Genomic DNA, 18,117 nt, shown 5'->3' with positions numbered 1-18,117 from the left:
CCTTGCTTTCCCACAGCAGCCTGTCTTTATGCACAGCCCCTGCTGGACCTTAGCTACCATTACCCCTTTCCCTCCACTCCATTCTCACCTGCAGCAGTTCCTCTTCCTCTCCTGGGCTGCAGGGTGGCCTCTCAGCACATTGCAGCACTTCTTTGTTGCTTCCTTGCCTGCCTGGAAGGCTTCCACCCATGGTGAGAGAAGTCAGGAAGGGCCAGGACCCAGGGAAAGGAACAGGCTGGACTCCTGGAGGTTGTTCCTAATGCCTGGGCACATGTTTCCATGCCTCCTGCACATTAATTAGGATATAGTAAAGCATGTTTTCTGAGTGAATGCATGTTTTCTGGCTCCCCCTCAGTTCTAATATTCAGACAACAGAGATGGATCTCAGCTGAGGAATGGGCTGTGTGTATCTCAGGCTGGCCACTCCCCATCCCTCCTCCCTGTTCTAATAATGATCCCAATTTCTGTGTTTCTTGTTTGACAACCTGAAGAACATGTCTGCCAAGAGGACTCAGGGCTGATTTCAACACATAGGAGTCAATCCATTTCTTCCCTGTGTCTGACCCTGGTATTTCTCTTTTTTAATCCCCCAGGTGATAGAGTGCAACTTGCGGGCGTCACGCTCCTTCCCCTTCGTGTCCAAGACCCTGGGGGTGGACTTCATCGATGTGGCCACCAAAGTGATGATTGGAGAAGAGCTTAATGAGTCCTCCCTCCCCACCATGGAACATCCCATTTTTCCATCCACATATGTGGGGATTAAGGTATGGTTTCCAAAAGAGCCACAGAAACCCCACCATAGAGCCAGCACATAACACATTAATGTACAATTAGTACTTTAATGCCCAGAGAGAACAATTTACTCCTTGGCCAAAGGCCAAACTGACCTTTTGCAGTTTCTGTCAAGATAATCTATTTGGAAACTTCAGGGAAAAAGCAGAGGAAAAGTATCCAATGAAATCAAATCTTTCTTTATTTTTAGCATCTAACCTACTCTGAATCCTGCTTATGGACTGCATAATAAATAAATAAACTCAGGGTTGAACACTGAAGTTGAGGCTATTTCCTAACACTATATATGTGCACAGCTTTATGTTGTGAGTGCCCCCACGTTTTATCTGCAGGATCTGGGACATGGCTGTCAAATCCACATAATCCCCTTTATCTGCACCCCTGGTTAGAACAGGGGTGAAAGCCTTGCATCCTCTGACTTCAGTAAGGCCAGGGCTTTACTTTCCATAATTACTGAGCTTGTATAGGACCAAACACAGTAAAGTGTGTGGTGGATATTTTTGAATGCTTAGTGGAAGAAAAAAAAAAGTAATCATAAAAAATCCGGAAGAGTGGTGCAAAAAATCCAAAGGATGAGAATTGGTTATACAGAAAGTTTCAAGCTTTAATAGCTTCCATGTCAAGTGAAAACTGAGTAAGCAGCAAACACCTAACATCTTTCTACTAATAAAATGTTCAGAACTATTAAAATGCAAGCCAAATTTTTGTCCCAAGCCACTCAGTCTAGATGCAGCTTTACATTTTATTTTGATGCCACAGATAGGCATTATCTGAAATTCAAACTTGAGACTTGGTGGGTTTTTTTAATTGTGATGAGTCTAATTTATTTTTATGAATTTCTGCTATTTAGACCTGGGGCTTCTGCACTGTTGTTAGCTCAACTGTCAGGAGTTTTGTCTCTCCTGAGAACTGCAGAGCAGAAAACCCAGCTTTATTCTTGAAAACTTCCCTACAAAGCTTTTTATACTGCTCGTGTTCTGTGTGGATTTGTCAAATACAAAAACCTGCTAACACCTTTGGAAACGCAAACTTTGAAGAATATTCCAGTTTAGCCTGTTTGTTGTTATTCATGCAACATATTTTCTATCCTCTAAAAATTTGGGAGGTGGTGGAAGGCTTTGCTACTTGTTTTGTTACCTTTCAAGACAATGTATATTAAAATAATCCCTCTTGACTGCCAGATCTCTGCTTGAGTTGGCCACTTTAAAAATTTTCTCATTACTTACAGTGGGAAGAAAACTGATCTAAAAGTCACAAAGACATTTTTTGAGAAACCTTTTGGATTTCTCCTGTCTCATTTTAACTGGTCATTGCTGGGTGTCATGAAGCAGCAGCTGCATTATCTTCAGTGTTACCCTTGGGACAGAATTATGGCTTCAAATTGAAAAATAGATTTGTTTTTAAGCAGAAATCTTGCTGCCTTAATGCAATTACCATTAGTAGTTTAAGATGTGGAGAAGCCCTACAGAAAATGATTTGGCAGTAGGAAATTTGTTCCGTGTTTGTTCCATGTGGTCATTGGTTCTTTAACAGAGACTTTCTCCCTCCCCTCCATGTTTCTTATTTTAAGATCAAATTAGACAAAAGAACTCAGTGCAGTGATCTAAGTCCTCAGATAATAATAACAACAGTAATTTGTTAAGTTATTATTAATATTAATAATTAAAATAGATTTATTAATACTATTAATTAATCAATTAAATATTATTAATAACAATTCATTCATTTAATAATAGTAGTAATAGTAATACTAATAGCAGTAATAGTGATCAGGGGGCTTAACATTTACATATAAAGAGAAGATTTACAGATGTAATTTGTACATTTTGGATGGGGGGAAAGGGAAAATACAAAAATAATTTGCAAAGTTTCACCTTGTTCGCACCAAGAAAAGTACATTCTTGTGAAATAGTTTTATTTCTGCAAATGAAACATTTCGTGGAGAACAGCATTCTCTGGAAAACCAGCTAGATTCAGATAGTATCTCCTTCTTCCATGAATTAAGTGCTTCACAGCCTTTTTGTTTAAAAATATCTCCTTAAAATCATACTGACAGCAGGCTACCACTGATTGAAAATCTACTCCTGGAATGTGGGCAGGATGCAAGGGTTAAATGATGGATTTATGGTGGGGTACATGGTTATTTGTTCCAGGCCATCATCAAGAAGCTGAGGGAATTTCTTTGCCAAATAGTCCTTTGCTTATCAGCCTTGACCACTGGTTTTATTTTGGATAAATTCATGTCTCTTTCTGTCACTTCAGTGTGTAGCTGGAATTTTTATATTTTTTTATATTTTTATTCTCTCTCCTTCCTGCCTCTTTCTTTCCCCAGGCCCCAATGTTTTCGTGGTCCAGGCTGAGGGATGCTGACCCTGTTCTCCGGTGTGAAATGGCCTCTACTGGGGAGGTATCTTTTAGCTTTGCTTCTTTTTTTTTTTAAACCAACTTGACTTTAAACATAATGAATCTTTGAAAGTGATCTTATTACTGCCTGAATCATGGTGGCATCTGTTGCTCCTCCAGAAAATTGAAAACATCTTTCTTAGCTGTAAAACCCACGATGTCATGGAAAACGCAGTTTTTTCAGCCACTGGATGTCCCTGTTTACCTGCCTGTTACTGCTGAGCCATCAAGGGGTACATAAATACCCAAGTGATCTTTAATTTTTGTGTGTTCTGTTACTTCTAGGATGAGTTGCAGTAGCAAAAACTTATTCTGGGCCAGAATACCCTCTTGGGAAGTGATTAAACTCTGAGGGAATTTGATCAGACTCAAGTCTGCTGTACCAGCACCAGGCAGGTGGCAGAGGCTGGGCTGCTCCCTTGGATGGGAGCTTGGGCATGTGGGAAGGAGCCCTTTTCCTTAGGAAGTACTCACCATTGTAGTATGAAAAATACTCTACCAGATCCAAAGTTAAAACAGCCTTAGGTCTCCTACATCTCTCCAGAATGGCTTTATTTTACTCTTCATAATGTGCTGGAAATCACTATTGCAGAAGATCTTTCAGTATAGTTAATGGGCAGAAAAAAGTGACTTCTGTGACTTGATGATTTCCAGAAAAAAATTGAGTTCACACACAACCTCCTCACCAAAAAAAGAATAAAAATGTAACTAGGGACAAGAATTATTTTTCTGGGCTTTATACAGAGTTAGAGATTACCATGGTCATAAAGGAGGGATTATTAACTTTTATGAGTTGGAAAGATCCATATCCACAAATGCTATAAAGTGTGACAGATACAAAAGTCTTTGTTATAGTGAGGTAAGGATAATAACTTGCTTTGGGTAAAATGCTCAGTTATTCCTCCCAGACCTTTTTCACACACATGGCTTGATCTGGGTTGGATTTGTCCCATCTGTCTGGCAGGGATTTATTTTGCTGGAGGCTGTGGTTCCTGCAATAGGAGAAGCCCCAGTGCTGGGGATGGCTTTGGGTGCTGTGGCTGTGCCACAATGACAAACCTCTTCTGGCAGGTGGAGAGCTACAAGGGAAGGCCTGCCTGTCACCCTGAAATGGCCAGAAATATAGAATACATACAAACACATAGAAAATACATAGAATAGAGGTACACAGTGTCATGTTTTCATGGCTTTTTTTTGTTGGCTGCGTTTTTTTACTCCAGCATATCTAGCAAATCATCATTTATTTTTCATGAAATACTGGTTTCTGCTCACCATGGTGAGACCATGAATGTGAGGGCTCACTCTGGCATGGGAAGGACCATAAGAGGAAAACAGGAGAGCAATTCTCTATTAGCTCCTTTATCCCATCTCTATGTGTTGGTAGATTTGTTATTTCAAAGAGAAAAATCAGTGACAGTTTCCGCTTCTGATTGTTTTTCAACAAGTGTGGAGCTGACCAAAAAACGTGAAGGTTGGTTGTTTTTTTGTTTTGTTTTTTTTTTCTTTCTTTTTAAACTATCACAAAAGCTGACACATTCCTCTTTTTGTCACCAGAATTCCAAATTTTGGTTAGGAATTCAGTTCAACTCTTTCATAAGATTATCTGTAAGCAACTGAGTTCCACGTCCAGCTCTGAGTACTGGAGAGCTGCTAAAAATTTCTTACTGGTCTCTTCCTCAACTTTTCTTTAAAATCATAATTTATTTAAAATAAATTTTTATGAATTGGACTAATTTCTTTGTCCTTAAGTAAATACTGAAATTTTACTAGTGTTTTGTTCATCTGTGGACTTTCAATGGAAAAGCATCTTTATATCTTGTGGTTTTCTGTTTATTTATTCTGTTCCCTGTGCCTGCAGGCTCTGTGCAAAGCAGTCTGACTTCTTCACGCAGAAACAAAAGATCCTGTTTGAAAATGTCAGGCCTGTTTCTTTTTAAGGCAATGTTTTGGGGTTGTTTTTGGTTTTCCCCTCATGCATTCTGTGTGCCTCTCTGCAGGTGGCATGCTTCGGGGAGGACGTGTACTCTGCCTTCCAGAAGGCTCTGCTCGCCACAGGCTTTACGTTTCCCAAAGAAGGAATTTTGATTGGAATCCAGGTGAGTCCTAAAAATCCAGGCTAACAAAGGACCAGCACAGAGGAACTCAGTAGCTTTTGTCTTGTTTAAATTCTTGTGGCTTTATGGCTTAAATGCATTTCTCTGCATTTCATCCTGAAGTGCAGTGAGACAGCGGGGAGCAAACACCATGGAGAGATCTTGACTGGATTCTCTAGGGCTGCTCTGGTGGGTTTGCCCTCTGTCTCCTGAGGGTTTCTACTGGCAACTGCAGCCTGGATCAGCAGGGAGGTCATGTGTTTCAGGATGAACAGGGAGCCAGGCAGGAAAGAAATAAAAAAAAGTCTTGCTTGTTTATCAAGGAATAGTTCCTGACTGCACAAGGTGCTGAAATCAGAGACACTTGTAAACTTTGGGCTGTATGTATGTGCCTCAAAAAGTCACACTTCCAATACAACAAGAACATTCTAGGGCCCCATAAAACCACCTGATTGCTGCCTGCCATTTTCACATTGTGCTGGCAATAAGCTTGTGCTCCACATGATTGCATAAAGCTGATAAAACAAAAGCACAGAATAGATGAATTTCCCTGTCAGACAGCCGGGGTGTGAAGAATGTCTTTGGCTGTTTGTGCCAGCAGAGGAGGTGAAGGAGGGGTGTGAGAAGCAGCCAGAAAGGAACGTGACTTCTGCTAACAAGGGTGACTGCTGAGCCCTTAAATATCAGCATATATACACACATCTGGGATGGGAGCTCCAAGTTGCCTCTAATTGGCAGAAAAAGTGCTTGCTGCCTGGATAAAGTTTAAAAGTTCAGTGTGAAGCTCTGGGCAGTTGGTGCTGTATGTCCACTGTACATACTGCATATTTTAAAACAGCATTTAAAAAAGGAGAAAAGCAAAAAAAGGAAAAAGCAAAGCCAGGGGGAGAAAAAAGGAGAGAAACCAATGTTTAAAATTTAAGTGTATTTTCTGGATAGCAGCTAAAGGGGAATGGGCAGAAAAAAAAGTAATTTTAGCTATAGAAAGCATTTATGTAAATTCTGTGTCAGTGGCTGTTAAACTGAGCCACATGTTCTTTGTACTAAGGTGTTAAGAAAAAGAAAAGAAGGGAAAAATAAAAGATAAGACAAAGCCAAAAGCTCAACTCCACAAACCTTTTAACAGTAATAAGATTCTGTCCTTTTAATGAGTGGTTTACAGTTCATTTTGTTTCAAAAGAAACTTAAAAACAACAGATCAATCACTTAAAGATCTCTCTGCATCTCAGCATATTTCTTCTACAGTTAAACTCCGAATCAAGGGGTGTAAAGTTGATTTTTATCTATTGCAGAGAGAGAAATAAGAAGCAAAATGGTCTTGAATTCTGCTTCTCTTCGAAGCAGCTAGGCTCATATTTCAGTGATTGGGTGTGCTGCACATCTACACCTTTGCTATTAATCATGTTGAGGTAGAGGACACTGCCTTCTTGAAGGTAAAATTCAAATGGATATGGTTAACAGGAGTTTTATGTTTATGCGAGCTGGAAACCCACCTCTTCCCACAGTCTGGAGAAACCCTGAGCAGGCCATTAGATAATTTATATTTATACAAAAGGAATTGAAAAACTAGAGTTTTTTCTTTCTTGATTGGGTTATTCAATGATATCTCTGGGATGGAATGAATCTGTCTTTTCTGCTGGTGACCACAAGATGCAGAAAGCATTGATGGAGTATTTTAGTTTTAAATCCTGGCACTCCAAGTCTGTTGTTTCAAGGTAACCTTCTGCCTTGGCTCCTTACATACCAGAATTTTTGCATCCTCCACTGGACATTCAGGTGCAGAATTCAAGATTACCACAGGAGATGTGTTGGCTCATTTTGAGCTGGATCTCAGTGAGAGCTGATGTAGCTGTATGGAATGAGCAAAGGATGTGGCCCTTTACAAATAGCAAGGCTTGCTGGAAAACATGAGGGGTTATAAGAAATGGAACTTTTCAGATAAAGGGGAAAAAAATTGCAATTCTCCTACAATAAATACCTTCCACTAAGTAAATCTGCTTGTACTTTTCACCTTTAGTAACTTATGGTTTCTTACACAGGTTATTTCAGCCAGCTTGTAAATCTGCGGCTGCTCCGATGCAAGCTGACAGTTGTAATTTCTTTCCATAGAGAGGCTGTTTTATGTGTCACAAGTGCTCAGTACATGTTTGATAGAAGTTTATAATCCTGTTGTGAAAGCCAACACCCCTGACCAGAAGGCAGAGCCATTCTCTCTGGCTGGGAAGCTGCCAACCCTGTCACATTGTATATTTATATTTTCCAGCTAATGTACAGAACAAGATGGCTTTTGGAATGAATGCTCAGACAAAAAAGCCCTGTTTAGTCCTTTTCTTCCCAGGAAATTGTTGCCCCTTCAGGGTATTGCTCTCTTAGCCATAAAGGTTAAGCTATCAGTGGCTCCAGCAGGAACAGGGGAGCTTGGAATAATCTTACTTGCAAATGTGTGTAAGACCAGACCAGGCTAAGGCTAAAAGCAAGGTTTGGCTTGCCTTGGCAGGGAGAGGGGCATGTGTTGCATCTGATATTTGCATTGCTGTACCTTCAACATCCCACAGACTCTTGGGCTGATGGTTTCTCTCACCTGTTACTCTAAAATGGCTTGTTCAAGTTTCAGATGTCTACAGGAGGTTGTCATACCTTTCAAAATGATGTTGAACTGGATATGCACTATAAGACAGTCTTTCAAAGGTGCTGTAAGTCAGGCACCCCAATCTCTGGCTCCTTTTCCACATGCCCACAGGACTCAGAAATGAGCTCACACACTCACAAGCTCCTATTTGTGTGAATGTGCAGAGCATTCAAAGGCAGGCCGAAGCCCATCCATCTGTTATCTGCCAGAAGAGAAACAAATGTTAGAGCAGTGATTGAAAATACATTTAATTAAGAACTGAGGAGGCTCCAGTTGGTGTATTTGAGAAGGCAATTGCCCAGTTATTTCATATACAGTAGTAAATCTTTAGTGGTTGCAGTCTGACTTAGTCTGGGAACACTTCCTCTGGTGTAACAAAATGTCTTATCTCAGAGTGACTTGGGGTTCAGGATCCAGACAGTTGTCTTGGGAATGGTGCTGTACCTGCACAGTGCAGACATTTCTGTCCATGCACACACCCAGCACACAAAGGTGTATTTGCCTCTTAGCACAGCGTGGAGGAGCTTCACATTGCCCAGAAATGTTCTGTTCCAAATCCCACCTTTGGTGACACATCTAAAACATTTCCTTTTTCAGAAGTCCTTCCGCCCCCGATTCCTCAGTGTAGCAGAACTGCTGAACGAGCAAGGCTTCAAGGTAGGTGGTTCCACTGAGATAAAGCTTTCAAAATCTCAAATGTCCTCAGCCTGTGCAGGAATGTTGGAGTTTCTGTGGAGATAGAGAAAAAAGGATGTTTCCATCAACGTACCCCAGGGATTTTTAGCTGATAAAGTCAGCAGGTACCACCCAATTAAATGTTGTGATGATTGTTTAATTGAGCATGTGGGGCTGTTGTGAGGGCAGGAACAAGCCTGGCTCTGCTATCCAAGATGGACATTATACACTCCTTAGCTTCTCCAAGAACCAAAAATGCCAGTAAGAAGCCATGCATGGCAGGAGGCAAGGAAGGAAAACCTTTTGTATGCAGTGTGTCTGCATGGTGCTGCATTTTCAGGATACCAGCTGCAGTTACATGGACTTGGTGGTGTTTACATCACTCTTGTAGCTCCTCTGTGTTATTTTGCATCCATATCTCTGTGAAAAAGCAACACAGCCACAGAAGATTGCTGAGAGTTCTACTTTTCAAAACCTAGCACAAGGCATTAAAAAGAAAACAAGCATGGCAAAAAATAATTAAAAGTGATTGAACTTAAGCCCTGTTGAAAGTCACAGGGATGTAGGTTTTCCTAAGCCACTTCACTGCTTCTGGAGGTGCTAGTACCATTCATTGACTGTCATCCATCAGGAAATCACTGGTAACAGAAAGCTGGGAAGGTCATTCTGTTCTCTGTGTGTCTCTCTATATGGAAAGACCCCCTTTTTCTGAGCAATGCTCTCCAAAGTCAGCTCTGACAACACGGCTGTGTGTAGAGTTGGGCCCACATGAGTTCAGTGAGAAGTTCTGGTGCTGTGAAGTGCCCAGTGAATAACCCTGTTTTTCCTGGGACAGCTTTATGCCACAGAAGCCACCTCAGCCTGGCTCAGTGCTAATGGCATCCCTGCAGACCCTGTGGCGTGGCCGTCGCAGGAGCGCCAGAGCCCGAGCCTGCCTTCGGTCCGCAGGTAAGGGAGCCACCCCCTTGGCACCTCTGCCTTCACCATCCAGCACAGCAAACACGGGGGCAGACTGCTGGTCCTGCTGACATCAGCGTTAGGATTCAATGGCACTTTGGAGTCAATCCAAAAGCTTTGGCTTATCTGTTTCTGTCTGGAATTCCCACAGCAGGGAGGTTCCAGCTTGACCAACACCTCACTGAACAGTCCTGTTTAGTGTGGCTAAGATGTGTTGCTCCATGTCATATTTTCATACAAGGACACATGAAGTCTGAATATTTAGCCTTTTAATGACAGTCAGCCATGCCTTTAACAGAGTTGTGCTGAGCTGTATCAAGGCTCAATATTGCTTTGCATTGCTGACTAGAACTGAAATAAGTCCAAACTCCTGAATAAAGCTTAATGCCTTAACGCTTCCACCCTTGTTTCTTGAGCAAAGACTAAGCTCAAATGACATTTTCCAGCATTGTTTAGCTGCTTGCCTGTGCTGTTCATCAGAGGTTTTTATTAGGAAGGACACACTGTCACACTGTCTTGTGCATTGTCTCTTCAGGCTGGTGAGGGATGGGAAAATAGATCTGGTGATAAACCTGCCCAACAGCAACACCAGGTTTGTCCATGATAATTATCTGATCCGGAGGATGGCTGTTGACAGTGGGATTGCTCTGCTCACTGACTTCAAGGTACTTCCCATGCTGTTCTTTCTCCTCTTAGACATAAGAGCCTTCGGAGCTTCCAAGCCCTTGTGACCATGGATTTGAGTCTGTTTGGACCCTCATTATCTCTGACAAATAATGTATCTGAAAATCATGACAATACCGTGGTTTAAATATATCTTCTTTTTGCTGGTATACAAAATGACATTGCTCTGAGTAAAACCAAACCAAACCAAAGAATATAAATTCTGAAGTCCTGAGTCCTGCACTGTGCAGCTGAAATTGTTGCTGCATCATTTTCCCTTGAGAGCAAGCATCTCACACAGGGTTGCATGTATCATCTTTAAATTAGGCAGGAGAAGTGTTTTTTAGTGGGATATTATCCTGGTGTGGTCCCTAACCTCACAGCAGGATGTAGCTGTGCTTTCTTGAATGGTCCCTGGGGCAGTCCAGTTCAGAAGTGCCATCCAAGTGGAATTGCTGCCTGTTATGTTGCAGTCCCAGTTGCCAGTCACTGTGGCATTGTAGCTCCTGACAAAGCCCTTTCACACACTGATGGGGAGCAGATATTAGATTATTAGATATTATTATTAATGCAAAGCAAGACTCCTGCTGCCAGCAGTACCCTGCCTTCCTTTGAAGTGGCTTTGACTGTCACAAGAGCCTCATCTGGTGCTCATGAAGGGCAGCAGCCAAACTCCCACTGATTTTAGTGGACACTGACGTGGAACCCAGTGACTTGAGCTGGTGTCCAGCTGTTCAAAATCTTCTGCTGTGCTTGGAGTGAGTGGAGAGCAGGGAGAACAACCAGCTGAAGGTTCACAGGACAATGGCCAGACACGATTAGCAGGAATGGGGGATTGAAGATGCATCCTTTGCCTACTAGCAAAACACATTCTGACAAGCACAGCAAGGGTCCCCATCCAAAATTAATTACCACACCTGCTTGATGCCTTTCACTGAAGTGTTTGGATTGTAGAGTTTTAACCTCTGAGTTTGAGAGAAGGAAACAACCCTGGGCTGTAGTGGAAACAACAGCTCTCATGGGACAGAGCTGTCCTGCAAAGGGCACATCTACATCTCTCCAGCTGGACACAGGCTCCAGAGTCAGCTCCTGTGCACAGTCACCCTGAAACTGGTTTTGATCTGGGTGAACTCAAGGACTGGACCTGCGCCAGGGAGTTTCAGGGTCTCAGAGCAGCAGTGTGGAGCCTGCTCTGTCATGCAGCCTTTGCAGTGCTCAGCCCTCCTCTTTTTTGTGTTGACAGGTGACAAAGCTTTTTGCTGAAGCTCTCAAATACTCTGGGAAATTGGACTCCAGGAGTCTCTTCCACTACAGACAGACTGACAGTGGAAACACTGCATAGAACTCTCTCCAGCCTGCAATCTCACTGCTTCTGGTACCTCAAAAGAGTGGGCATTTCAGATCACCCACCTAACTGTCTTTCCATGTATTTTGCTTTTGCTTGGTCTTTTTCAGCCTGCAGATTTGATGGGAGGAGAAGGCTGCATGTGTGTGTCCTACAATTGCTTCCAAGTTCTGCTCAGTCCTTCAGGCTGTCATTGCCATTTTTTACATTCTCATTCAATATTGTGAATTCATGTGGCTCTCCCCATATCATAAAGACTCTCAGCCTTGTTTCTGGCTTTGAAAGAGGAGAACTCCCCGAAGACTTCCACATGTTGCTGTCCAACATTTTGTGCCGTAATTGTGGGCATTAAAATCAAATCCTTTGACAATGAAGTGAAAGTGTGGCAGTGCTTCACCCCCTCCCAGTTGAATGACCCTGCCATTTCCATTCCCACTTTCTCTGCTGCTTTCTCAGCCCTGGCAGCACCTTCAGCTGCTGCCTGTGGAGCAGATCCCTGCTGCAGCACGTGGGCAGTCTGTCCTTGGCTGTCGGCGTGGCAGAAGGCTCCAGCAGCTCTGTGGCCAGCAGCACTGTGTCCTGCAGCGTGTGCAGGGCCCTCTCTAACCTGTTCCAGCTCAGGAACTCGTGTGTGCCTCGCTTTGCCTGCGCTGCAGTGTGAGCACAGCACACCCAGGAGCTGGGAGTATTCACAGCTGCACGATTCTCTGGTACTTGCTAGAGTAAGCTGAAGTGGAACCTTTTCTTCCAGCCACACTCAGCCTGCCTGAGATCCCAAGGCACTGCTAGCCTTAGGTACCTGCCTCTTCTGTATCCCTGAATGCCTGCAGGCCCTGCCAAGGAACGCTGCTGCCTGTGGTGGTGGAGCTGGCTGCCACCTAGCAGTGCTTTTTGAAGCTGTCTACGCTGCAAATAATGCACCTAAGGTGGTGTGGAGGAGATGAGCAAACCTGGGCTGCTGCTTGTGTGTCCTGCCCATCAGTCCCAAGAAGCTTTGGGTGTGGAGAGAGAATCAGAGTAAAGAGCTTTTCTGTTTGATTTTTTTAAATGGAGACTGAAACGTATCAGGAAGGATATAAAATCTGATTAGAGCTGTTACTGATAAGCAGCAAAGGTATGAGCAGAGTCTGTGATGCCTTTAATTACCAAGGGACTCTGAACCATGGGTGTCCACTGCCAAGACCAGATTTTGAGCCAGGCTTTATTTCTGGTTGCTATCTCCAGTGCTTTTTTCTTGGTATTTTTTCAGTACTATTTTTTGTGATGAACACAACCCTGCCTGCTGTGCACAGGGAGAGGTTTGCACTTTCAGAGTAGAGATGTTGTTAAAAAAACACACAACAACAACAACAAAAACCCCCAAACCAAGCAGAACTGCAGAAGAGGCCGAAGGCAGCAATTGTGCACCCATTCACTTGTGAAATGGGTGACTAATGGTGGTTAATGAAGCAGCACTCTGAAGGCAACCTGCGCATATTTTTTCAGTGGGAAAAATCCCATTAACAGCTGGTGTCATCTCACATCCACCTACCCCGCTTTCACCTCTAGTAGAGAAAAAGCAATATCTTAGGACATCTGTATTCTCTTGTTCTTCTTTTATTTTGTCACTGATCTTACGAGTTGAAAATGAAATAAATGCCCGGATTGGGACAGCGACTCATTCTTAAATTCTATATGGCCAGGATTCTGCCCTTCTTTTAAGTCTTTTTAAAGCATTGATGAACACTGGTCTGTTAGGAAACCATCATTCTTATACGTGACAGTGACCACATCATTCAGTGCAGAGCTGCTGAAATGCCTCAGAGGTGAGGAGGTGCTGGGAAAAGAGCAGTAGGACAACGCCTTCAGCTGTGTGTGTGCATTCAGGAGTTCTGGAAAAACAGGAAAACTTTGCTGTTAATTCAACTTTGCTCCCCAGTGCTCCTGGTTAGCTGGGGTGTATCCATGTGTACTTGTCTGTGCAGTCCTGCTGCTGCAGCAGCTGCAGGTGCTTAATCCACAGCTTGGATTCCACAGGCTCTCATGCAGTTGGAGTGGAATCCTGTAGAGAAACACACCAGGGCTGAGTACACCCTGAGTACTCGGTAATTATGCAGTGGTGTTAATGTTTTGCTGCCGGTGCTGAACGCTGTCCCCACCCCTGTAAAGCAAGTGACAGGAATGTCCTTTCTCTCTCAAACCCATCTATACCCACAACATCCCCTGCACTGCCTTTGCTCCCTCTCCTTTGGTGTCTCTTCCTCTCCCTCCCTTGCTCTGACTGATGCAAGATGAAACTCCAGCTTCTGTCATGGTCAGGAGTCAGGAAATCATCCTCCAGTTTCCTTCAGGCCGACAGTGATGCTTGGCTAATTTTTTTTTTCTTGATATGCCTTTCTTTTTTTGTGCGGACACTATAGGAAAAGATTTTTAAGTATCTACAGCTGCTGGGATCAATGCAGAGCTAAAAAAAAAGTTACAATTAGTATCCTTTGTACCGAGCTCATCTCTGCTCTCAACAGATTCTCTCTTACAAATGTCTTTTTCTTATTAATCTTGGGGAGGCTGACAATGACAGATGAAAGAGAAGGCTGTTCAGAGTTAAGAAATATCCTAATCTACAAGCACTCAAATAATTTTACTCTTTTTTACTGTCTTAAAAGAGAGCTGATAAAAGAGATTCATGAAGGTATAAGAGACAGTACAAAGCACAACTTCTGAGATAAGCACAAGAAATGGTGACAAGAGCCGTGATGAAATATAAAGGGAACTAATTTTTAGTAACTGTGGGTTTTTTTTCTCAGTAGTCAGTCTGCTGAGCACACTTTGGAGGATGGGAAGCTCTGGAGGCTTGATTTCCCAGGAGACTAAAGTTGAATACTGAAGTCAGGCTCTTTCTCCAGTTGATCACCTTCCTGGCCTTACTGTTCTGAAGTTAGCACCCTTTAAATCACTTGGGGATTGCTCAGGCAGCTCCTGCACAGGTTGGGAGCAAAGCTGGGATAGTTTGGCAAAAAGAAAAAAATGTAAGAGATTGGCCAACTTAGTGCCACCACTTTCTGCTTTCGTAATAGAGCTCTTAAAACACAGAAGGATTTAAGGATATTCTTTATATGAATAAAAGAAAATACATTGTGAAAAACTTTAAGAAACTGTGGAGGAAGGGAATCCAGGTGAGCTGGCCCCTGATGAGTCATCCAGGTGAGCTGTTAATTACCAATGCAGCCCGGCCCCTGATCAGTGAGAGCTGTGTTAATTACCAATGCAGCCCGGCCCCTGATCAGTGAGAGCTGTGTTAATTACCAATGCAGCCCGGCCCCTGATCAGTCCCAGCTGTGTTAATTACCAATGCAGCCCGGGCCCTCATAAGTCACAGCTGTAGCCAATAAAGTGTGATGAGAGAGGCTGAGCTGTGAGGGGAGGAGTGGGAAGGAGGAGGAACCTTGAGAAGCGTGAAGGAGAAAACTATGAAGGAGAGACTCAGGAAGGAGAGACTCATGAGGATGGATCCTGGGGGAGAAGAGCCACTGCAGTGAGGTCAGTGTGGGTGTGCAGGCAGAGCCTGTTGTTGGAACCTGCAGTCACAGTCTGGCTGGGTAAAAGCTGCACTCACAGCCTGCACACTGATCCCTGCAGTCACAGTCTGGCTGGGTAAAAGCTGCACTCACAGCTGCACACTGATCCCTGCAGGCACAGTCTGGGTAAAAGCTGCACTCACAGCTGCACACTGATCCCTGCAGGCACAGTCTGGGTAAAAGCTGCACTCACAGCTGCACACTGATCCCTGCAGGCACAGTCTGGGTAAAAGCTGCACTCACAGCTGCACACTGATCCCTGCAGGCACAGGCTGGCTGGGGAAAAGCTGCACTCACAGCCTGGCTGGGTAAAACCTCCAGCAGGAGCTTGCTGCAGCCAGAGTCAGTGAAGGGTTGGGGTCAGGATGGCTGAGCTGTGAAGGGGAATAAAGCAGGGCCCTTTTCATGCTGTGATAAACAAGAACTCTGTGTCTCAGCTCATTTCTACCCTCTCACAAGAGGGCTGCTGCAACAGGAAACCTCTGTCCTCTAAGGCCATTTAAAGCAGTCAAAGTGAGGTTTGTGACAGTCCTAGGAAACAACCAAGCAGAAATGACTCCATAATCTGAGACAGCTCCTGGCAGTGAGCAGAGAGATGAGTCTTGCCTGACTTGCAGGTTGCTGGATCTCCTGGACTGGATGTTGCCACCAGCCTTTAAGGCATCTTCTTTTCCTTCCCCCACATACCAGGTATATTTTGCACTCTCAGGGTTTAAAGATCTATTTGTGCTTTATCTCTCTGTGCTTGCATCAGAGGCATCTGGGTGTCTGTCTGAGAGCTCAGCACCTCTGTATCTTTGTCACAGAGGGATCTATAAAAGCAGGGCAGGACTGGAAGTTGCCACTGCACTAAGAGCACAACTGCAGCGTGTGCTGTGCCAAGCCTTGATGCACACTGCTGCCTGCACCCTGTCTGATGCCAGCAAACCCTAGCAGCAGGGTGGGCTCATGCAACAGCCCACCTGAGGTGGGAAACGAGAGAGGACCTCTGGCTCCTGCTGTTTGTAGTGTTTTTAATAGCAAGCCACAGTGAGAGCAGCCTGGGCCTTGGGAAGCTTCCATCCCATGCTGCCATCCCTGTGTGGGCAGGAGGTGCTGCCGTGCCATGTGAGGCATATGAACACTGCTGCATTAACCATCTGCAGGACATGGAAATCGGCTCTGCTGCAAGAGGCGGCTGCCAAACAGTTCCCAAACCCTCTGTTTTCCTTCTTACTGCATAATGGAATTTATAAGGAATAATGTAGTTTTGCTGTAGCATTTGTTTCACCTTTACATTGAAGAGAATTTAAATACGAACCTTTTGATGTGGCTAATTAAATGGAGAACGTTTTGTCATTATCTAGGTAGGCTAAACTCTCACTCATCCTCATAATTAAAATATATTGAATTCTGCAGGCTGATAGTACCACTTGAGATAAACCCTTTTAATTTAGGGAAGTTTGTAACGATGAAACTGAAAGACAAAAGCATTTGTTGTAAATCATGTTCAAGCTTTATGATAATGAACTTTTGGGAAACAATGAATAATTGCTGGGGAGTAATGCTAGTGCTTTGGGATTACCGTAATCTTGGATGAATGCTCTGGATTCTCTAAAACAATATCCAAGGATGGCAAGTGCAGCTGTTTTGCAAGGAGATGCAAGGAGCGCCAAGGGTTTGTAGTTCTGTCAGAATTCATCCTCCCAGGGAAAGTTTCCTGTTATTAAAGGCCAGTTTTTCACTCATACACCACCAAGTTTCTTATGGATATGGGATTTTGGTAGTCTCTGTGGGGTTGCTTGCATTAGTGCAAAGCCAGCATAATGTTGCTGTGCTGATTTTACACTCCTTTTAGCCTCTGGGGTAAATGATCACCCACGATATTAATATGGAGGATCAGGTGCCTTTTCAGGAAAAATATTTGCTCTTCCAGCTCTAGATAATCTTGTTCCTTTTTCTGACTTCCTGAGCGTTACTAAATGCTGCCAAGCTCTTCTCCTTCAAGATCTCTTCTAATGATGAGACCTCATTGTGGCTTAAAGTGTCCTCTGCTATTCACAGCCTTTGAGAGGCTTTGCAATCCATCCCCTTCTGCCAGAAGCACTGGGAACAACCCCTAGAAAAGTGGGTTTTGTTCTGACTAAGCATCACGGGGCTGAAGTGTTTGCTGCCTGTCAGGATTCATGGGAGACAAAATGGTGGAGGTGAAGTGGTCAAAATGTGACCTTTGCTGAGGTTCAAACCTGAACCTTTAGTCAAATTTTGAATTCATTGGTGTAGCCAGCTGAAAGGACATAAATAGCATGTTCTTACTGCCAGCAGGGCTGACTTCTTAGTACATCCTGGAACAGGCACTGAAATTTTTTTAGTGCTCTTCCTAGAGCTATAAAGATACCAGTATTTGTCTGGCTTGCAGCTTAGCCTGAGCTGCTGCTGCTCCTGAAATGAAGGTCCCAGCCCTGCTGTGTCATTTACATCTCATTTGGATCCCCAGGCACCTCAGGAGCAGTGCCAGGTGAGGAATGTCCCTGGGCAGTTTTCATACAGATAAAACATGGCTGTGAGCTTAGCATGGGTAAAGAAAGGGGTGCTGAGGAGGAGGTGGATGCCTGTGTTATCCTAGACACCAGTGACACACAGGATCTGAAAACTGGGCAAACAGAAAACACAGACCCCGAGGGCACTTGGGCACCCAGTGTGCACAGGGCAAGGTGGATTGACATTAAAGTCGTTAGGGAAATTCCAATTTTTTTAGTTTATGTTTGTTAGTAAAGGCCTTCCAGTAACTCCTTGTAGACAGGATTGCCTCACGTCTTGTTAGATTTTGAAGAGGTTGGAAGATTTTTCAGGGGCAAGAGCAGTTGTGCGCTGCAGCTGGTGGGGAGAGAAACAGATGAGCAGGACATCAAAACTGAGAAATACCAGGGATGATCCTTCTCTGCCCTTGTGCTGTCCTCATGTCGTTCAGGCTGGGAGGGACAGGCTGCTAGGCTGGAGGAGAGTGGGTAATTTCCTGTTAGAAAG

At 43.8% G+C, this 18,117-nt stretch overlaps 1 protein-coding gene across 1 annotated transcript in view; it reads left to right on the top strand.

The window, feature by feature from the left end:
• The window catches only part of CPS1 (carbamoyl-phosphate synthase 1), an 85,983-nt gene extending 72,776 nt beyond the window's left edge, over window positions 1–13,207 (top strand). The window contains exons 32-38 of the mRNA XM_063400119.1: window positions 594–764; window positions 3,125–3,199; window positions 5,193–5,291; window positions 8,515–8,574; window positions 9,428–9,540; window positions 10,085–10,214; window positions 11,456–13,207. Of these exons, the coding sequence (XP_063256189.1) occupies window positions 594–764; window positions 3,125–3,199; window positions 5,193–5,291; window positions 8,515–8,574; window positions 9,428–9,540; window positions 10,085–10,214; window positions 11,456–11,554 (747 nt within the window). The 3' untranslated portion in view covers window positions 11,555–13,207. The remainder of the gene's footprint in view (window positions 1–593; window positions 765–3,124; window positions 3,200–5,192; window positions 5,292–8,514; window positions 8,575–9,427; window positions 9,541–10,084; window positions 10,215–11,455) is intronic.
• The last annotated feature ends 4,910 nt before the right edge of the window (window positions 13,208–18,117 follow it).

Source organism: Prinia subflava, chromosome 6 (genome assembly GCF_021018805.1).
Source record: "Prinia subflava isolate CZ2003 ecotype Zambia chromosome 6, Cam_Psub_1.2, whole genome shotgun sequence".
Taxonomy (NCBI): Eukaryota; Metazoa; Chordata; class Aves; order Passeriformes; family Cisticolidae; genus Prinia; species Prinia subflava.
This window is presented reverse-complemented; position numbering and strand designations above follow the sequence as displayed.